Raw genomic sequence first — 23668 nt, forward strand, 5'->3', positions numbered from 1 at the left:
GACTGACTTTTGATATTAAATTATATACAGTGCATGATAAATGAGCTTGCAAAACACTGTTATTTTAAACTTCTTCTTTATCAGAGCTGAAGGTGCGGCTGTAATGGTGCGGCCGTTGTGCTTTGCATCCAGTTTTGTTTTTTTATTTATTTATTTTTTAATGTTTCTTGTTGTTGTCAAGAGTTTTACTTGCACATAATCTACATTTAACATTAATCCACTTCTTTTCTTCCATGAGTTCAAGAATCTGTTGCAAAAATGTAAGTCTCCGGCCTGCCATTGTTTCTGTTTTTCACCGTCTATAGTGATGACAGGCGATTCGCGAATGAATCGTTTGTTTTAACTGAATCTTCCAAGTGAATCGGTCGAACCAGTTCATTAAATTGAGTTGTCGTGAAACGGTTTGCATCTTCATTAAGTACTAACATACCGGATGCCCCACCCCTGACTCGAAATAAACTCATATCAGCTAGTAGAACAATTAGTCAGTTAGTAGATTCAGTTAGTAGCACAGTACAATGACTCATATGCTGTGATAAGAGACCTGATGATGATGATGAGTGCGAGCTGACTGTCTGTTCCTTCGCAGCACGCTTGCTCATTGAGTGTGTGATTCAACCTGACTAAGGTCATTTTTATTTTTTAAAGCCAATTAAGCAAGGTATAAAGTAACTTGCATTAATTTTTTTTAAAAGTATAAATAAATAATATTACCTTTTTTAAAAAGTAATGCGTTTTATTACTCTTTGGAAAAGTAATATTATTACGTAATGCACGTTACTTATAATGCCTTACCCCCAACACTGTCAGTCCAATGTTCTTTTTTTTTCTTCTCTCTCTCTCTCTATCTCTCTCTCTTGTGCTGTGCTTGGAGATTTGCTCAAACCACAGCAGATCTGGTATTTAACCAAAACTTCACCAGATCGTCCTGCAACTTTTTCTTGAGAAGTGGGATTTGCCCAAATATTAGGTCTTATATGAATTATCATTAGCTTCTTTTTGTCGTATTTGGACTCCAGACATTGGCGTGCTGGCTGGATAAGCTTCCTTCCATTTCTTTTCTAAGTCTCTGGTGCCAGAGCTTGGAGGATAGGGTTAATCTGGAAAGAGAGGGATATATGGGTATGACAAGAAATCCACTACCCCCCATAATTTTTCCTCTGCTGCCGCTGGAGGAGAAAGATATGAAAGAGGAGTAGAGATTTTGGGAGCAGATGTCATCCAGAGAGAGAGAGAGCGATGGGATTAGAAGGCATGAACCAGAGAGATGACGTCCATCAGTAGCTCATAGACAACCTGGAAGAAACTAGTGAGCATTAAAAATTTAGACTGCAATGTGACCTTTAAAGGAGTTATGAACCCTGTTCTGATATAAATGTATTAAAGAGAGAGGTCTCCCAAAAATAAAAATGAACTAGCTGTTTACTAACCTTTAAGTGGTTCCAAACCTTTGAGTATTGTCAATAATTTGAAGAATGTTAGAAAACTTTAACCATTGAGTGCATTTACATCAAAAATCGGATTATTTTAGAAACTGTTTTTTATAAGTTTATGCACAAATCAGTAAACCGGCTATGTAGAATACCACATTTACATAGGGTTCTAATATTTGCCAGATTTCTCATTGGCAGTGATATTGCATCATAATCATCAGCAGCTAAAAATTGTCATTGGGAAATCTGTCAGTAGCTGTGCTGTTGTATGTTATCACTTCTTTACATTACCTGTAGATGCAGCACTTTTTAACCTTTTTTTAAGACTGTGTATCAACTATATTAGCACAGTTTTGTGTTTTATTAAGACTAAGTGCCCCTGAATGCCTGTCTACAGTAAGGACTTGTGGAAGCATGTGGGACGTGTACCTCTCATGCTCAGACAGACATGCGCATGCAAATAAACTGCTTGAATGCTGGTAAAGGAATTTACATGCACTTTGCAATTTGTATTTCTAATTATCTGGATTTTGGGCAAAACAACTACCTGTTCCAATCAGTTTTAGGACCTAATTGATAAAAGAAATCCAAGTAACAATGTTACATGACTTTATGCATATTAATTTATTAAAGGTCCTGTGAAGTCCTTTGAAATGTGCGTTTTCTATTTAATGTTTGATGTAATCTCAACTGAAACATGGAAACATAGTGGGACAGGGTAGCTCCTCTATTTTAAAAAAACAGGCAAGAGTGTTTAATTTTTATCACAGCTCTGCCAGTGACAATGAGAGTCCTGAAGGGGGTGGAACATGTAAGATACTAGAGAGCGTTTGATTGGTCAAGATTTGATGCGAAATACAGATTTTGTCACTGAGTACGTTTACATGGACACCAATAATCTGATTTTAATACGATTAAGACAATACTCTGATTAAGGGTCTACCATGTAAACAGCCATTTTTCAGTAATTTAATTTAAGACATGTGGAGTATGCTGATTTCAGTCGCATTATTGAAGTGCAGTACAGACATGTAAACACCGCAATCAAGCTATTACCATTGTGTAGGATTTTTGCGACAGATTATTCCATACACACACGGCTGTTTGACACTATTCTCTGCACCTACCGAGTCAGTGAAGGACAAAAGACACGCACATCGCTAAATATGGAGGTGTTTTTCCCTATAAGGCATGTGGTATTAAATTAAATTAAAACAACACTCTTCCAGCAGTTTCTCGCATCCAATATCTTGTTTGTGATGGAGGGCATACATGAAATGTTCCTGAATGAAAGTGAAAGTGCCAAACTGCAGTTAAAGTCCACAAATTAAAATTAAAACACCCAGAACTACATGAAGCTTCGGAGAAAACTTGGATATCTTGATGACGCAATGACATTACTCGAACTATGTGCTTTAACATGTAAAAAGGGATCATGAAAGGAAGGAACATTCAAAAAGCAACTCATGTAAACACCTTAATCATATTATTTGCCTGTTCAGATTAGGCCAAACAAATGTGATTACTAATGTCCATGTAAACGTCGTCACTGTTTCTGAGCACACTAGCTTATAGATATCCTTAAATAATATACTGGTACATCTAAAAAAACTTCATTTTAATTTCACGGTACTTTAAACATAATCGTCTTAAGATTTGCATGTAAATACACTCATTAGCATCCATAGTAGGAAAAATAAATCTTATGAAAGTCAAAGGTTGCTGGTTTCCAATATTTTTCAAAATATATGTTCAACAGAAGAAAGAAACTTCAGTTTCAAACTTTCAGTTTTGGGTGACTTATGCCTTGAAGTTTTTCTGACTCAGAACAGTATTATTTAAACTGTTAATTTTGTCTTTAGCTTAAAAAAAATAGTCTGTCAGAAGAACAAAAGATTGAACGTTACACTACTGCTGATCAAGTAAGCATTTGAGAACTTTACCTGATGGTAATTTTTCTCTTCCGTTGCAGATTTGAAATTAAATTGACTTCGATGGCACAAGTTTGACATCATGAGATGTTTGCTTTTGTTGATATTTTTCGTCACAGTTTTTGAGAGATGAATAGCTGCAGTAGATGAAATAATTGATTAACAATCAATTAACAATTTATGTGGGAGTGTTTGGTGCAAATATTGAGTAAACGGATATAAAATCACTCTCTAATATTCCTTTAGGAGCAAACTGTCCACTTTGTTTGATTATGTATCGAAAAGAAGCCTGTAAAGATCTCTCGGTGCTTTCCATGTGCAGCATTAATCTCTGCTGGCTGGCAGACAGTGAGTTGCATTATTGATGCTGTGCAGGGCTGTCCTGGGTGAGGGTCTTCTGCTGAAATGTTGGGCATAATTGCGTGGCTTCGGCTCTCTTACAGATGAGATGCGGGCTCACGGAGGGGGGTTTCTTATATGCCTCATCCTCTTTGCCACTCGTTGCAGGACTAATCCTAATTTTAAACTCACCCTTCCATCTTTGGGGTGGCTTTTAATGCATGACAGGTTAGCCATCAGCTTGTCTCAGAAAAACAAAATGACAGAAATTACATTTTTTTTTTTGTGAAACATAAAAGCAGAAATTTTGTCCAAGCTGCTTTTTTTCCCTTCTATATAGTGAATGATACTGGTGATTGACCATGTTAAAAGGTTAGTTCTGCCTGAAATACAAATGGTCATGTCACCTGCTGAGACCTAATGGCCACCAGTATACCAGTATACACTAACTTTTATTTTATTAATTATTATTTAATTATTATTTGATTATTTATAACTGAAAATAACTAGCACTTCTTATGTGGACTGCCTCTTGTTGCATTGCTGAATGCCTTCTCAATTGTAAGGCACTTTGGACAAAAGCGTCTGCTAAATGTAAATGTATTGTACCTGTAAAATCTTTTGTATTTGGAATTAACATGAGGGTGAGTAAAAGATGCCATATTTATTTTATTTTTTGGGGTGAACTGAACCTTTCAGCAATATTGTGAGTAAATACACACATAGTGGAGGACAAGGATAGTGTGTCTTGTTTATTAATAGCACAAAAAATGGATAGACCACTAATTTTTAAAGACACTACTTGCACTCACTACCTACTTCTATTTTTTTTAAATATATTTATTATCTGTTTTTTGTCCTGTCTCTGTAATGCTGTTGCACTGTAGAAGCTCTGTCAAGAAAACAAATTCCAAGTATGTGTGAACATACCTGGCAATAAAGCTCTTTCTGATTCTGATTCTGATTCTATATATAATTTTGCTGTTGGAGAGTGCGTATTCGCAACATATAATGGTGTAGTTTGATGAGGCGTGACTGAGTGTGGAATTGTGGGAGTTGTTGTCTTTATTACATCCTATGGGACTCCTGCAGAAATAATGTTCATGCATGAGCTGAAGTATGCAAGATTTGGTAGTATAAAGCAAAGACGTCAAAGCGAAACGAAACAGTTGCTGATGAGAGACAAGCATGACATGAAAGCAGCAGAGCTTTTATTATGCCACAGTCCACTGCCTCCTGTTTCTCCAATCATGATCACATGGGGAAGAAGCAGTGCTGTTTTTTCATGCTAAATACATTTTAGGAGTTTGTTAAAATGCTTTTCTGTGCAATCTAATAAAATGCACAATATTATTAAAGCATCTTTGGTTTCCCTGTTTTCTATAAAAACAAACCGGAAATCAAGTGTGTACTAATGCTATGGTGACACAGTTGGACGCGGTCATTGCCACTAGTTAAAGTAGCTTATTTCTCTGGATTTGAACATTCTTTGAAACATTTGGGATAATGTTAGTACATAAGTCAGCAAAAACTGTTCTAGTGGTTTAATGGATATTTGAATGAAAAGAACGTACAATGTGTATCACTTTTTGGAGTTTTACAGTCATTCGTTCTTGTTGTGCAGAAAAATGGAGCTTGGAAATTTGTACAATTATTAGCTTTTTGTTTTTTAAAGCTTAACAGTGCTGTAGGTTTGTAATGAAATGAAAGGGAGTATGGCTGCACAATATATCGATATCACAGGATAGTTACAATAGTCACATCACAGGATATGCAATGTTGAGTTGGATTATAGTTAATCAGCACAAAAGAATGCATGACAATTGTGGAGTCACTGCAAAGTATAACCTAAACAGAGTGAATCTGTAAATTTTCATGTGTTTTAATGGCATTTCAAGAGAGTTTAAACGTTCAGGCACAAAAAATATATACATTTGCAACCTCAATGACGAACATTTTGACTGAATTAATACACTGAGAACTGTACACTGTTATTTGACATTTTACCTTTCTGTACCTGAATACTGTTTGATTCTGTGGTAAACCATAATAATAATAAACGTTATTTAACCAGGTAAGTCAATTGAGAACCAGTTCTCATTTACAATGACGACCTGTCCAAGAGGCAACATGAAAAGCAGGTACAGTACAAAGCAGCAGGGACACAATACAATAACAATTTCACAAATGCAGAATTGCAGATAATAACATAAAATCAAGGAAAATCAAAAAACACACACAGTGATCTTGTACTATTAACTGGATTAAACTTTTAACAGATGATAGTGGAATGAAAGTGTTGAGCTTTAAGGTCTTCTGCAGATGATACCAAGCATAAGCAGTAGAAAACTGAAAAGAGTAGCGACTAAATGAAGTGCGAACTTTAGATATGCAAAGGTTAATAAAACTACTAAAGCGCAGATTTTGACTGGTTTCCTGAATGTTAAGAAGTGACTGTAAATGTAGTGGTGTTTTCCCAATAAGAGTTTTGTAAATGAACAGAAACCACTGAATTTGTTGACGTGATTGAAGAGAAAGCCAATTCAATAAACAATACTGTTGACAGTGATGAGTATTAAATGGCGCACCAGTAACAAAACAAATTGCTGTATGGTAAATAACATCCATTTTGTGAAGGAGAGTTTATAAAGCTGATCTGTAAAATAAATCACCATTATCCAGAATTGGTAATACTGTTAATTTGACCAAATGCCGCTTTGAAGAGTGCGTAAGGGAAGATTTTTTTCTGTAAAGAAAACCAATTCAGGCTTTAACCTTTTTGAGCAATTCATTTATGTGAGTTTCAAATGACCATTACCATCTAACCAGATACCAAGATGTTTGTAGCAGTCGAAATAATCAATCTCAGTCTCAATTTCCAATCAGGAAATTTTAGGAGAAAGCTCAACATGTGCCAAATTTCTTTTAGAAACCATACATTTAGTTTTATTAGCATTTAAAACTAAATGAAGATTGGTAAAAGCATAAAGTTTATTGGACTTTTTACGTTTTCTATTGTAATAATATTTGTTTGCGATTTCCTTATTTTTTTATACTTGATTCACACCCATAAAAAATTAACAAAATCTAAATTAAAGATTTCTTTCCATATAGAGCTTTTCAAAATTTCTTTTGAAATTGTATTTAAATCGCTGTATTTATCGCAATAGATTTTTCCAGTATCGTGAAGCCCAAAAAGAGTAACTGATGACCACTTCTTTTAAACGATGTGCTCTCATTCGTTTCTGCTCTCAAATTTTCAGTCATCTCAAAAAGCCTCAGAGTTCAATGTTGCATGTTTTTACTGCAGTGTTAAGCTGAAACCAAATCCCGGTTGACTGGAGATTTGACGTACTGACAAAACCAAAGAAAACCTGACGCTTGGTGGAACATCAATCCTCAAAAGGCCACTCGACTCTCTGTTATCTTGTTAAAACTGCACCGCTAGCTTCTTCGTTCCCCCACAAAAATGTTCCACATACATGCTTTGTTTGCTAATGGTCAGGTTCGAAAGCATCGAGTTTGGGGGATTAAAACATGGCAGAGGTGACCTTGCATTGCTAATGAGAAGATCCATGCTGTGTTGTTGTGTAAACTCTGGGTAAAACCACAGGATTCAAATCTCTCATTTTTTCCCTTTAAAATTGCAGTAGTAAAAGCATATTGATTGCACAAATGTTTGTAGCATTTCTCATATAATGTAATACCAAGATGAATCTCTTTTCATTTCTACCTACTCCAGTCTTTCTGTCTGTGTCCTTGAATCAGCGTTGCAGTTTCTGAGTTTCTCATGCTGGAGTCGATTTGGCCTTTTATACACGCAGCTCACGTCAGCATCCCTCCTCTCACACACTAACACACATCCACACTAACAGGCACTGCATGCGCTGTAGCAGTTACTGTGGAGACTGTGGCTGGGCTGCGGCACTCTCTCTTCATCCTGCGATTCAAGTGGAGGCTAAAAATAGATCAGCAGACTCGTCCTTTGCACAATGATTATGACCTGATGGGTGCACGGTCAGCTTCAGTCACACTGGGTCCTTTACACACTCTGTGAGGACCATTATGTTTATATTCACTGTAAAAAATGCTTGAAATAATTAAGTTAACTTGAAAGTTTTTACTAATTAAAGTGGATTGAACACAAAAAAATTGAGTTGTCCCCTCCAAAAAGCAAAAATTGTGTTGATTTTAAATATGTAGGTTTAACAAAAGCAAATCTTTTTTTTCTTTGAGTGTGTATTTTTGGTCCTTCTGTGAGCTCTGGGCTTTTTGTCAACAAAATCGTGATGGTTTTATTATTGTAGGTAATCCTGGAATCCATGGACACCTCTCACATGACATTCACATTCATTTTTAATTCCCAAGGTCACGTTTTTAAGATTAATAGTCTGGATTGAAATGCTGGATTAATTAGGGCTAATGCGTTAATAAATTATGAAGATAGAGGTCTATTGGATTTTGCACAAGATAAATGTTTCCTCTTTGGTGTTTTGCTTTTTAAGTTGTGTTGGAAAAAAGAAAGAGATGATTTGGTGGCTGACCAAAGACGTCATGTTTTTAGTGGTCGTTGGTTATTTCTTCAGCAGTTTACTGGGAGCGAGCTTATGACTGTACAGATTGGGATTTCTTTTAATGAAAGCAGGGTTGCAGTTTAAACAAAATGATCTTTGTTTTGGCCTGATTATTGTTCTACACTTTGTTTGTCACACCGGTTTGTTCTTTCATTTCCCTGGATGTATATTAGAGGCTTATTTTATCTGATTGCTGACATCTTCTTGAGACTTAAACCTGCATCTTCAATGAACCCCGAATTCTAAGACATCATGTAAAAATGTTTCTGTTCTGTTACTGTTTCACTTGTTTATACTGCAAAAGAAAAGCTTTTCTTACTTAATATCTAAAGATTCTTAAATCAAGAAGCATTTTCCATATGCATATTCCATAATCTTGTTTTCGCGTTGAAATAAGATCATTTTGTTTCCCTTATTGGAAGATTATTTGACTTGTTTTTAGGAAAATCTCACTTAATTTTGAATTATTGTTTCTGAAAAAAACAAAAACAAAACATACTTCTAGTTCTTGAATCTGATTGGCTGATAGCTGTGTGATATTCTGCCAGTAACAGCACTCGTACCGCCTCTTCACCCTTCACCTTTGTGTATTACTCCGCCTACATACAGCAACAAGCAGAGGACACTACAGTTTGACAAATATTGCTGCTGTCGGGCAACATAATGTACTACTGAGGCTTTGTTTAGTCGAGAATGTAGTTGTTTAGAATGCAACTATGCAGTCTATTTATAAAGTGTCTGTTTCAAAATATTAATAATTTATGATAGACAAGCGACCATTAACTTGCCATACTGAGCAGACCAAAGACGATTGACGTTGTCCATCCACAGGATGGCGATAGGACAGCATAATAAGCCCTTAGAGATTAAAACTGCATAATTTCTAGCTACAGCTGATCAAATCATTATTAAACTGGTAAGTGATATTTTAAGTCGATCTCTCTCTTTTATATGTTGCAATGCTGTATTTATACCATATAATTGTAGTGTATTGAGTGTGAGTTGGGACTCGCATATCAGGAATGTGTGTTGTGTTGGCAGAAAGATAGAGAAAATGGCCGCATGTTTAGCGTTTTTCCTTATCGCAAACACAACAGTAATCTGGTAGTGATTAAGCTGCTTTTTTGGGGTTAATTATTATTATTGCAACAGAGGTCTGTAATGGACTATAATACTGTAATGAGAGATCTATGTAGGCTGATGGTATTCCATGTCATTTTCAGCCTTATAATATTAAAATGTCAGCAAAATCACCTGTTTTGTCATCACTTTACACTAGAGAATCATTAAAACACTAGCTCTAAAGTGACGTTGGTGAATTAGTAATGGCTTCTTCTGTTCTGACGTCAGCTGCAGATGGAATGAATGGCGGAAGAAAGTAGTTTCTAATACAAAAGAGTTTTTAAACTCTCCGTGTTTGATGTTCTTTTTTCGAACTGTTTTATAAACGCAATATCACACGAGTAGCAGTGCGATATGGCTGTATATCAGCACTGGTGGGACACTAAGGCAACGCACGCCTCCCACCAGTGCTGATATACAGCCATATCGCACTGCTACTCGTGTGATATTGCTCATATATAAAATATATATGTTTCATTCAATAAATATTAAAATTTTACTAACCCAAACATTTGCACATTGGTGTATTTAATTTTGTATAAACTTATTACATTTTACTATTTTTATTTTTTTTATTTTTTTAACATTTTGTCTGGTAGTTTTAGACATTTGGATGCCACGTTATTCATACATTGTAATTCCACACTTATGTTGTATGTTAATTTTATAAGTAAGGGATAATGTATATCTAGCTGGTTCTCGCAGAATAAAGCCCAACAGGTTTATCGGTTTATTAACTTTACTACTTTCATCTTGCCACTACTTTCTGCTTGCAGGAAGAAAATTGTACTTAACAAAAACTACACTAGGTTACTTATTATTATTATTATTATTATTATTATTATTATTATTATTATTATTATTATTATTATTATTAATAATAATAAAAATAAATATGTTTTATAATCATCATTATCATCATCATCATTATTATTATTATTGTTATTATTATTATTATTATTATTATTAAATATGTTTATTATTATTATTATTATTATTATTATTATTCATTGGTATGTTGTATTTCAGAGATCTGTGTAATAATGGCATTTATATGTCAGTAGTACTTTGTCCCACATATGATTGCCATAGCACAACAAAAAACTGAGAAGTGATGCTTAGAGATTTATTTAACATCTCAAATGTAGTTTCCCAATCAGTAGGCTGTTTTAGACAGTACACTCTTTCTGCTTACACATCTCTTTACTTAAAGAGCACCATCTCTCCTTAATTTCACACAGTCCTTTTGTGATGGAAAGCTCTTATGATTAGGCTGGGGTGCAGGTGGTTCTACAGGCTCGTCAAAATAGCATTTCACACACCATGGCTCTGTTCCACCGCATCACAGACGTCGTAGGGCTCACATGCACATCTTGCTTCCCTTCTGAGGTGTCAGACATGGTCTGCAGCATGGAGCGTTTAATTACTTCTATAGAGGTGTGAACGTACGAAAGCACCCTTAATTACACCTGTCTCAACCAACCTCCCCGCTTTGATAAGCACAGACATGTGACATTACTTCCTCGGAGTCTGAATGCTCTGATGTGCATTGAGGATTTTGAGAGAAAGTAGCATTTCTTTTCTAATGATTACACCACTCTGTAGCACATTTGCTGAATGAGATCAGCTTGGAAATTCAATTTCTTACATATTTATAGCTACTGGTTCCAAAAATACTGTGCTTTGCTCAAACATGTCACATTCTCCCACAGAGATATTGTGTTTTACACACACGCAAACAGCCTTTCAGTCCGAATACTTTAATACATACTCCATATAATGGATTTATATGTAGTCATATTGTAGTCATTAACTCAAATTGTTAAATTATGCAATTGGAATACTTGTTAAATACAAAACTATTGACATGTTTATTTTTTTTTAACTGTTTTGAGATGTGCTTGTCGTGATACTCTCATGTATATATATGTTTTTTTTTTAAATTCTGTCTGATTTTAAGAAACAAAATCTTTTATGTTGATGTCGAAAGCTTTTAATTTTATTTTGTAACATCAGCATCCTTTTCCCAGTTTTTTTCAACATGCAGGTTGTGTTTTATTTAGATTTAGGAGTGTGAACCTACACTGGTCTTACGGTTCGGTTCAGTTACGATTATCATGCTATCGATTCAGTTTAATTTGATATCATGGTGCATTGACAATGCTTTCCAACACAAATAGATTTTCTTCTTCAGAACAAAAGTTTAGTTTTTTTAATCTATAAATATATTTATATTCAAATATTATTTGTAATGCAATTGTGCCCTTTAATACAAGCAGTCAGATATATGAACTGTACCTTTAATTTTACCTGCTCAATGAAAACACTTTTGAAATGTTTTAAAAAAACACAAAAACATGCACAGAAGACAACTTGAGAAATTATAGCAAATAAACTAAGATAAATATTATCCTGCTTGCGTTTTGAGCGTTGTCGAGCGAGTTTATACACCCCTGTGATTTGGTTGTGATTGTGTTCACATGCTTAACAGAAAGGGCTGTGATTGAAAACTCGCTCCACAGACATGCTCGTGTCTGGATCTACAAGTATCGCTTTAACAGCCAAGATGAGACTATAAGTAACCTCACGAACACGCCAGCAGGTCAGATGTCCAAAGTCAGAGAGGGAGAGAGAGGCAGAGATGGAGTTTTACAGCTTTCATTTTCATTTTACCTTCTTCAGTGTCAGTGAAAGACTGTCCAGCAAAAATCTTAGACATACCCTAGGAACGGTATAACAGAAAATGTGAAAATTTTGCAGTTTTTTTTATTTATTTATTTATTTATTTATTTATTTATTATAAACCTTGACTTTTGCAAACCACAGTATACCTTGAAAACGGTTATTGTCACTATTTGATAAACTGATAAATTTAGATCAATTGAGTATGTGGTGCGTCTTTTAGCTGTCTTTCAGCTTTATACATTTCTATCCAGTACCCCCTACTAATCCTCCTTCCTCCCACAGGCTCAACTTTAAAGACCCAGAGGCTGTCCGAGCCCTCACATGCACCCTGCTGAAAGAGGATTTTGGTCTAACCATCGAGATCCCCCTGGAACGGCTCATCCCCACCGTCCCGCTCCGCCTCAACTACATCCACTGGGTGGAGGACCTGATCGGGGGGCAGGGAAACCCGCAGAGGGGCATTGACATTGGTATGCCAGCTCAGACTCACGGCTGTTATCCTTTTAAAGCTGTTTGTGGTTCTTCAGGCTGGTGGCACAGCGTTTGGCAGGGCGTTCTGTTGGTTCATGCAAGCTGGTGAAGAATAAGCCAGAGCTGGCAGTCACAAGCCACCAGATCCTCTAGATTAAAACTCCTGCTTGATCACATCACATCCGCAGCCTGCATCGCAGTCCTGTCTCTCTCTAAATGCCTCTGTTTACATGTACATTATTTTTAGGATGATCAATGTTACAGTTGTCTTGAGAGAATCATGCAATTGCTGCAGATCCCTGGTCCTTCACATCCCTTATGTGCTCTGTTAGATTGAGATCTGGTGACTGATGAAGTATAATGAAATCATTGTCATGAAGAGAAACCAGTTTGAGAGGATTTGAGCTTTGTAAAATGGCGCATTTTCATATCCTTCATTAGATGGGTTCACTGTAGTCATAAATGGGTTGTTGGTAGGGCTGCACAATTTATCGTTTCGCATTCGATATCGCAATGTGCGAATATACAATTGTCACATCACTGAATCTGCAAAGTAGAGTTGGGATTATAGTTGACCAGACATTACAGTTCAGAACATAGACTTGCAGATATACAGTTTAGAGTCTTTTCATATTTTAACCTTGGTGTGAAAGCTTATTATTTGCGTTGGCTTTTAAGGCCTGTGGCTGTGTAGATATTTCAAGCAAATGCAAAACATTTGACTGCAATGGATTAAACATTTGTAGTTTAAAGATTAAGTGTACAGTATATAAATCTTTACACAATAAAAACGATAGTGTTATTTTGCATTTGATTATTTAATTTCTCTTCCTAAATAATGTTCCTGAAAATCAGAAGTCATTGTTTATTTCATTAGTATCTTTGCTCTGTGGTTCTAAACTTTGCTTGTCATTTTTTAATGATATTTTTTGCAGATACACTCCCCTACAAAATCATCACAATCAATTGAAAATAATGAATTCTTTACGAATAAAGAATCATCTGGGGAGTGTGTATTCATGTTGGAATATATATTGGAGAAAAAGAAAATATTGCAATGTCAGTTTTTTTCCAATATCACGTTGTCCTAGTTGCTGGCTTGTTGTTTACAGTGGTGATTAAATGATTGGGGTGGGGGGGGGGGGGGGGGGGGGGGGGGGGGGGGGGGGGGGGAGTTCTGGTCCTAAAATTTATACCAGAAGAGCTTTTGCATATGAGCATGCAAGTACATGCTGAAGTGTTGAAATGTTAATCTCCACACTCCATAATGATCTCTCATAATGATCTCTGAAATCTCTTGCGTTGGGTATAATTGGAAAAAACACATTTTATTTTAAACTACATGAGGTCCAAGGACAGGAATATTGAACCATGTCTTATGGACCATTTTAGAGTGGTGATGTCACTGGCCCATGAACATTTCCTGCTTGTTATCAAACCATTTCATAACTAAGAAGAAGCAGTTTAATCATAACTTAATGTTTAAACAGCTATCATAACATTATTTATCAATATGTGGCTCTTTTTGGATTCTCGAAAGCTATAGGAATTAAAAATGTCAAACAGGAAATATGTTGGCACCATTGTTTTTGTTTACATCCTTCAAAATGGTCTATACAGTCCAATTTTAGTAAGCCTGTGTGAACTGTAGACTGCGAGGCTTAGTGCTCAAATCAGATTTTTTCTCAGAACTGACGTATTTGCGTAGCTGTTTACATTGTTGTTTTACATGTGGCCAATATCAGATGTCCAGTGTGAACTGATCATGGTCCTAAACTGATCCGCATGCACAAAATAACTTACAAGATTATGCTTGCCAAGCTCGTCTAAACATCTGCCATCAAGAATTTTCTCACAGAACTGCCACTGGATAATTTCTCTTTATCAGCCAATTCTCTGTAATCTATAGCGTTATAAAATCCCAGAATATCAGCAGACCAGTCCTGGGTTCAACAACGATGTTTTAGAGTCACTTAATTCACTTTTCTCCTCCATTCTGAGGCTCAATTTGAACTTCAGCAGATCTTCTCGACTGCGTCTACGTGGTGAAATCTATCAAGTTGCTGTCATGTGATTGACAGATTAGAAGTTTGTGTACATGGAAAATGGGAAAAGTGGTGCCTTTATTTCCTTTAAAGCATTGATGTTGTATCCATACATCTCCGTCCACGGTCACATCTCTGGCCGTTTGTATCAGATCGTGTGAGTGATGTAGTTGTGGCTCTGTTGATTGGGTTAGATTGCAGATTGAGGACCTTTGCCAGCTCTGGGATGAGATTAGCGCTCTTAGTGTCGCACACATGATGAATAGCTGGAAATCTCTTTTATTCAGACCTTATGGGGATCATCTGTGTTTATTTCTGTGGTAATTTTAGTCCATTTTAAGGCTGGCTGACTGGATAATGGATGGCCGTAGCTGTACTGCCTTAGTCTAACTTCATTACGGTCATATGTCACACTGTCAGCCAGTCGCTTACACTTCACATTATCATACTAATACTTGCTTTACTTGAGAGTCCCAGCGTTGGTAGTACATTTATATTTGTATACGTTTTTCTTTTTTTGTGTGTGAATTTTTTTTTTTTTGCAGTATAAATGAAAATGGTTGCATTCATACATTCAGATTTGTATTATTCATCTTATATTTATTAAACATTTTATATTATATTTCTTTGTTTTGCAAACAAGTTTTATCTGGATAGTCTTTAAATGATACATTTTTAAATGTGAATTGTGTAAACCTTTAAAAACAGTTTAGATTTTTATCTTGTTGTTGTTGTTATTATTGTTATTATTATTTATTTTATGTGTTTTATCTTGTGTATTATTTATTGCTTTTGTTTGTGTTTTTATTTATTTATTTTTTTATTATTATAGAAAAGTGATATTTATAAAATGTTGTACATTTGATCTGGATTTGCCATGAAATAGCCAGAGAAGCTGATATGGCAGTAACTTCAAAACTCTCTCTCTGTATGTTTTGCACTGAAAAAAATACCATAAATACAAGCACACCATTTCTGGTAGAGCTAAATATTGATATTCATATTTATTTTAACACCATGTTCTAACTACACGCGACACGTGATAAAAGTTATCTTTTCCATGTTAAAAGGTGTTTTTGTCCAAACCATCTGCAATGGCGACGTGTAATTTCTATTTTAGAAACCGTTTTTATTTTCACGACTTGGCAGAATAACAGAATAAACTACTAAGACTATGAAAACCTCAGGTACAGATTATGTGCTATCGCTACCAATGCCAGTTGTAAATGTTAATTGTTTGGGTATTTCCCCAACCTTTTGTTTGCTTTGTTTTGGTTTGGTTTAGTTTTTGTGTTTTGTTGTTTTTTTGTTTGTTGTTTTTTTGTTTGATTTTGTTGTGTTGTGTTTTTGTTTTGTTGTGTTTTTTGTTTTGTTGTTGTGTTGTGTTGTGTTGTGTTGTGTTTTGATTTTGTTTTGTTTTTGTTTTGTTGTGTTGTGTTGTTTTTTTGTTTTGTTGTTTTCATTTGTTGTGTTTTGTGTTTAGTTTAGTTTTTTGTTGTTGTGTTTTGATTTTGTTGTTGTGTTTTGTTGTGTTTTGATTTTGTTGTGTTTTGTTTTGTGTTGTGTTTTGATGTGTTGTTTTTTGTTCTGTTGTTTTGATTTGTTTTGTTTTGTGTTTTGTTTAGTTTTTTGTTGTTGTGTTGTGTTTTGATTTTGTTGTTGTGTTGTGTTTTGTTTTTTGTTTTGTTGTGTTCTGTTTTGATGTGTTGTTTTTTTGTTCTGTTGTTTTGATTTGTTGTGTTTTGTGTTTTGTTTAGTTTTTTGTTGTGTTTTGATTTTGTTGTTGTGTGTTGTTTTGATTTGTTGTGTTTTTGTTTTGTTTTGTTTTGTTTTTGTGTTTTGTATGTTGTGTTGGTGTTTGTGTGGTTGTCTATTTTTCTTTTGTTGTGTGATTTGAAATTTAGTTTTAATTGTTTTGAAACTTTAATTTTTATTGTTTTGTTTTGTCAAGATTTGCATTTCAAACAATTATAAAAAATTATATAAAATAATTTTTAAAAACTGAATATATAAAAATCGGTATAGAATAACAATGCTAAAAATATATTCACATTGGTGTTGCATCCATGGACAGTTTTATTTTATTTAAATTTTTAATCCTTTTACAGACATATTCATCAAATAAATCATTAAACGCATCATATTTCAAGTTTAATTCTCATTCCTGTTAACTAGAAGCTTTTCCTTTATTCTGTGTTCCTCTTAGAAAATACATTTTTGTAAAGACCGATCATGTCTCCTCAGTATTTAAGCCTGTAATGTGACATGCGTTTTCATCTGTGTGCAGGTACCGGAGCTTCCTGTATTTACCCACTTCTGGGAGCCACAATGAATGGCTGGTTTTTCCTGGCCACAGAAGTGGATGACATCTGCTTTAATTATGCAAAGAAAAACGTTGAACAAAACCACCTGGCAGAGCTCATTAAAGGTACGTGCGATACAGAAAGAGAGCTTGACATTTTCTCTCTGCGATTTAACCTGCTGAAGCACAGAAATGTGTGCGTTTTTCAGTGGTGAAAGTCCCCCAGAAGACACTCCTGATGGATGCGCTGAAGGAAGAGTCCATTGTCTATGATTTCTGCATGTGCAATCCTCCATTCTTCGCCAACCAGTTAGAAGCAAAGGTACATTCGGCTGCAGCGTTTGAACCCTCAGGCAGTTTTCCAGCATAGTCTGTCCTTTTGTGCGCATGACAATAGCTGTGATGCATTTGTTGTGTTTGCTCCATCAGGGGGTGAACTCGAGGAACTCTCGCAGACCTCCACCCAGCTCTATCAACACCGGGGGCGTCACTGAGATCATGGCGGAGGGTGGAGAGCTAGAGTTTGTCAAACGGATCATCCATGACAGTCTGCAACTGAAGAAGAGGCTCAGGTCACTGACATATATCTAATAAACACGCAGAATTACATATAAAAGCACCCAAAATTCAGTGATATAATGCCTTGAAACTGGTTTTAAAAGTTTAAAAGGAAACACTGAGCTGCTTGTATGATTAGTGTGATGGCCAGTCGTCATTTTAGATATTGAAAAGGTCATTTTAATTTAATTCAATTCAATTCAATAGTCTTTGTCTGTCCCACAGGGGTTATAAAATTGTCTTTAAACATAGGCTCACACACAACAACAAAACATAAATACACTTACAATTATTTAAAAATATTTGCTCAAGGGACTTTATACTGTCTACTAGATGGAAGTAGCTTAAGGGAACCATGTAAAGGATAGAAAGAGTCTTACACAATAGTGGAGGTTTTTCTTTTTGTCACTGCTATAAATAAATCAGTGAGAGGTGTTTTCCTCTCACCAATTATTTTACTTTCTACGTTTACTAATCATAAAAGTTTATTCTTGCTTTTAATAGAGAGAGAGAGAGAGAGAGAGAGAGAGAGAGAGAGTTAAATCAGGCTACAATGTTAAAAGGACAGATTCAATAAGTGATTTATATACGACAATCAAAATGTCCTTCTTAATATCAAAACTTCTCAGTTTTCTCAACAGACTCAACCGCTGATGAGCCTTTTTAAAAACATTCTCTGAGTGTTTATCAAAAGAGTTTCCACACCTAAATATTTAGAAGAACTCACCTGTTCAACTTCCTCCACATTACTTAGCAAAGGGTCAAAAAATGTTCGTCCCACAACACATTTCTTTCATCTTACTAATATTAAGCTGCAAGGAATTCTCTGTTGTTCAACTTGTGATGTTGCCAGCATCTAGCTCTAGTTGTGTTAGTGAGGCCAGCAGGGGGCACCCAACCTGCGGTCTGTGTGGGTCCTAATGCCCCAGTATAGTGACGGGGACTCTATATTGCTCAGTGAGCGCCGTCTTTTGGATGAGACGTTAAACCGAGGTCCCGACTCTCTGTGGTCGTTAAAAATCCCAGGATGTCCTTTGAAATAGAGTATGGGTTTAACCCCGGCATTCTGGCCAAATTTGCCCACTGGCCTCTGTCGATTATGGCTTCCTGACAATCCCCATATCCTAATTGGCTTCATCACTCCTCCACCAGTCGACTAGTGTGTTGTGTGCAGTCTGGTGCAATATGGCTGCCGTCACGTCATCCAGATAGATGCTGCACACTGGTGGTGGATGAGGAGACCCCCCCCCCCCCCCCCCAAATGTGTAAAGCGCTTTGAGTGTCCAGAAAACGCTATATAAATATAAGGAACTATTATTATTATTAAATTGACAAAATTTGGATGATTATCTAATAACTGAGTGTCTTTGTATGTAACTTTAGTATTTATTTTTGCTAATGCTTCATATATTATGTAATTATGGACATTAATTATTATATATTATAGTAAAAATAATAGGTGGAGGAATATGGGGAATATTTGTACATTTATTTATGTTTTTTAATGTCTGAAAATGTAAGTTTTTGTATGCTCAACAAGCAATATATTAGTTGACGGAATATACTTATGTTAATATTTATAATACTAATTCTGATATTTACCTCCATGATATAAAATAAATGAAAGAATAAATAGTTGAAATATTAAATGGTTACATGGAGCGTTTCTACATTAAAAAAATTATATTATACACACTGGCATTTCACTTAGCATTCCTGAAAAACCCTCCTTCCAAACTATGCTGCTGAAAACGCACATCACGTGACCAAACACACACACACACTCTGTCATACGCTGCATCATACGCACATATCTGAGCTCCAGGCAGTCAGCAAGTGCTTTGAGCACAAAACCCCAGAGAGCAGTACACGTCAGACAGTTTATCAAGGATGTACCGCTGGATCGCATCTCAATATAGTTATTAAACATGATATTTAATTCATCTTGTTTCTATCCAACGACTCTTCAATCTTTTAAATATATCAGGTGACGTGTCACAGCGTCTGTACACTTTTGCTTTCACGCGTGTGCCAGAGTCCCGCGAAAAAAGGGATTGACAGGTGGTAATTTGTGTGTAGCTTATCTTTATTTATTTATGATTTGGTTATGAGTAAAACAAAGACCTTATGGGTCAGGTAGTTGAAACGGTAGACTACAAATAATTTGTTATGATTTAATTAATTATTCATAAATAATTAATTCACTGCCGCCTACGACGATGATCCCATAGGCCATCGCAATGTTTCACATTAGACGTCATATGATTCCAAATTGGTCGACATCACCCAACCCTAAAACCCACACATTTTGTGTTTTACGTGAAGCTTATGGTTTTACTGCATGTTTAATGCACAATGTAAAGCAATGGCTGCGACGGAAATTGCCTATTACCTGAGTAGGTGTCGCATATGAATTTGAATTTACCACACAATCGTTAGAAAACCAGGTTGTGTATAGTATAAATGTGAGTAGTATAAATGGAACTCGGATGTACTACATCCACCATTTTGTCATGATTATGTGACCTACCCGCGTCAGTTGCATCACTTTTCTCCAATTCATGAATTCTCTCACGGTGCATCAAGAGATAGCGTAGTGTCCATCAGATGCGCACTTCAGAATCTCGCCGGAAGTAGTAGGTCATCCTGTACTTCTCGCAAACTGTTTTGAATACAATGAATTCATACATACTGCTCGCATACTGTTTTTAGCGCACTATAAAGTATAGAAGTATGTGATTTCAATCGCATCCAATGACTGGAATTCTGTTAAATATGGAGTTTTTACTTGTCAGGTCTTGCCAACTCTCTTATTATATCAGTTTGGCACAGATGTAAGCACATGATGACTTGTGAGCAGTGTAATGAGCAGGTAGTAAACAAGTGCACATGTCCCAATCTGCAGAGGAGCTGTTTTACACTCAGAGAGCCAAAAAGGGGCAGGGCAGATGGGCGCTGGGATGGATCTGTCATACAGAGTTTGCGTAATTAATTGACAGGCAAAGTAAATAATGACCCGGGGTGGTATCCGGTGTGCCCGACGGGAGCAGCTGTGTGTGTGTGTGACTGGGGCAGACGGAGAGCCCCTATGTGCCAGGACTGTCAGAGAAGCACTGGAGTGAAGAAGACCACATGAGGCCTGCTTAACCATGACATGAGCTCAACCACAAGAGAACCGCAGCGCTGTGCAATTGTGAGCGTACAGTTGCACAGTTTAACAGTATCTTTTCCTGTTTGCTGGATTAGATATCAGATGTCGTTTTAAACCATGTTTTCATAAATACTCTTAGGTTTTTTTCAGTGATGGACATATTACTAAAATCAAATGCTTAAGTAAAAGCACAGAGACCCTAATAAAATATCACTTCAGCAAAAGTACAATGTTTTAATTTAACATCTTTTGAGTAAAGCATTAAAGTAGTATGAAATCATTGCCGTTTTTAATTTAGTAGTCACTAAGCTTCTCTACATTCAGAAGTGTGCTTTCAGTGGGTATTTTACTGTCCCATGAGACTACACCAAAGGAGCCACACAACAGATTTTGGTTGGTCATGTGACAGGAATAACATGGTGAAGTATAGTATGACTGAATTTCATTCATACTTCACACATTCATACAGCACATACTTGTTTTAAGTCAAGTAATTACTTGTTCAAGTTAAGTACATACTTAAAACAGTATTTAATTTCTTAGAGTACATTCATACAGAACACATCTTTGCGTCTATAAATATGAGACACAAAAAAAGCCTCCTCCACCATGTTTAAATGAAACCTTTGTCATGCCAACTTGCTATATAGGGTGTTTTCAATCACGTGGTCCTGGTGACACGCGAAATTCAAATGGAGGGCAGGAAGTAAAAAACCGAATGGGAGACAGGGGAGATGGATTAAAGTCTGTAATTTAGCGATTTATACCATAATTCAAAGGAGATATAAATAGAAAATAGCCACATACTGTAATGTTAGCATGATCCTTGTAGTATGAAGAAGACCAATGTTTCTACTGAACTAAAATATATCATCACGGTGGTAGATACTGTAAAAGCTAATACGTTACATGAAAATATAAATACTATAGTGTTTGGAAGCATACTATAGAAAATTACTTAAATTAAATTGTCGTAGTAATTATATTGTTGCTGTGGGACAACACAACTGTAGTAATTATTCAGTAGGCTTTAGTTTTCTGCACTACACCATCACATTGCACCACAATTAACGTTACAGTATTAATTACAGTTTATTAGTTTACTACAGTATTCTGTAGCATTCATTAACAAAGTGTTGTACACAATATACTTTACTATGTGATTCAAAAACATGTTTATTATAAATTACTATAGTATTTCCCTCATGCGTATGTCTTAAAGACATCACGAATAACAGATGAAAGCATACAAAAGCGTGAACGTGTAGTCTACATCATTATTTATTTATTTTTGTAAAGGGGAGAAGTGCTCCACAATATTAAAGGTCTAGTTTTGTCGCAAGGGTTGCATTTCTTTTTTGTTCTGTCGATGAACTTAACATCAACAAACATTAACAGATACTGCGCATATAGACATTATCATTACAATTGTTTATTCCTCCAAAACGCCAGTGTAGACATGGATTATTGCAAAATAAGATGGTAATTTCATTACAGCGATTACATGTCAAGGGTATGTTATGTATTTTCTCCTGGATTTTGTAAATGTGGTGGTGTTTGTATCTGATTATTTGATATATAACACATTACTATATAATACACATAGCTAGGCCTGTATGTAATCTTTATTTGTGGTGTCAAACACATTATCGCATTCAAAAAAGTATGTACACATGGACGTACTGAATGAATGTTTATGCTGCCTTTTCTTCCAATTATCAGCCAGTTTCTTGGACTCATCCCCCCTTTATGAGCAAAAACTTTTGGAAGTTCATGAAAGCTGTTCATTTCTTATTTTGAAGGATTTAAACAATTATAAACAACATAAAACAGAAACATTTTGATGTTCTGATGGCGATTCCTATGTAGAAGAATCACTTCCTGCCCGCCATCTGAGTCTCGTGCATCATCAATCACGTAATTTGAGGCAACCTATTGTAAATACAAGTTTGCAATGCTTGCCTGGCCTCTGAGGTCTTCTGATTGGTCCACTGCTTTGGAACTGACATTGATGTGTGACGCAGCCTGCATGTAAAACCTAAAATACTTTGAATTTGACACGGCTTCTTAAAAGCAATGCACTTGTGTGCTAGGTGCTGCAAAAGATGCAACCGTAATAAACTAACACATCTGTCAAGGGCATTTACATAGAAAAACAATTGAAAAGTAGGGTGTTGGAATGGAAAAATGTGTCCTGTTTACTAAATTCTTCTGAAAAAATCAACCAGCCATGTGCTTTATTTCTAATCGAATCAATCAGCTGGTTTGAATGAATCGTTTGGATGAACGATTCGGTGAATCACTCCATAAAACAGTGACTTGCTGCCACCTACTGGTGGTTTTAATGTCATATTTATTTATTTATTCATGATTGGCATAAATCAGCCAAAATCACATTCATAAAATATAGTTTAATCGTAATTATTTAGTGTGTGTGTGTGTGTGTGTGTGTGTGTGTGTGTGTGTGTGCGTGCGTGCGTGCGTGCGTGCGTGCGTGCGTGCGTGCGTGCGTGCGTGCGTGCGTGCGTGCGTGCGTGCGTGTGTGCGTGTTTGTGTGCGTGTTTCTCAACGATGCAATTCTGAACTGGTTCAACTCCTCAGATGCAACATATTTTTTGGGAAATACACTTCAATCATCTGCTTTAGTTGTGAATTAATGGGTTAATCTGGGTGCTTGTCCATCTCACTGTGCTTCAAGCTTCCTCTCTCAAGGATTCAGACTGCTGTAGTAAAAGCAGTGTGTGTGTCTGTGTGTGTGTGTGTTTGTGTGTGTGTCGGCAGGTGTTCGTAGATCCAGCCAGGCGCTCTGATTGGCCCTCTGAGCTGCCTCTTCCTCTCCAGCCCCTCCATCTGTAATTACTGCCAGTCTTCCTGCAGCTCCTCCTGTCTCACTTGCAGCCTAAATACAAGTCTGATTTTTTTCATCATGCCAGACAATCTGTGCCATTGAGAATGTAATTGTTACTACTTCCTCCTTAGGGTTTGACAACTGAAGAGAAAGCATAATAAACAGCCCTTTTCAAGTGGTGATAGATGCTGGAGTACCCCGTTATTAGC

The 23668-nt window shown here is 36.1% G+C and overlaps 1 protein-coding gene across 1 annotated transcript in view; it reads left to right on the forward strand.

The window, feature by feature from the left end:
• mettl16 (methyltransferase 16, N6-methyladenosine) overlaps positions 1-23668 on the forward strand; it is a 56355-nt gene that overhangs the window by 10837 nt on the left and 21850 nt on the right. The window contains exons 3-6 of the mRNA XM_056473769.1: positions 12367-12554; positions 16888-17028; positions 17112-17224; positions 17332-17474. Of these exons, the coding sequence (XP_056329744.1) occupies positions 12367-12554; positions 16888-17028; positions 17112-17224; positions 17332-17474 (585 nt within the window). The remainder of the gene's footprint in view (positions 1-12366; positions 12555-16887; positions 17029-17111; positions 17225-17331; positions 17475-23668) is intronic.

Source organism: Danio aesculapii, chromosome 15, assembly GCF_903798145.1.
Source record: "Danio aesculapii chromosome 15, fDanAes4.1, whole genome shotgun sequence".
Classification (NCBI taxonomy): domain Eukaryota; kingdom Metazoa; phylum Chordata; class Actinopteri; order Cypriniformes; family Danionidae; genus Danio; species Danio aesculapii.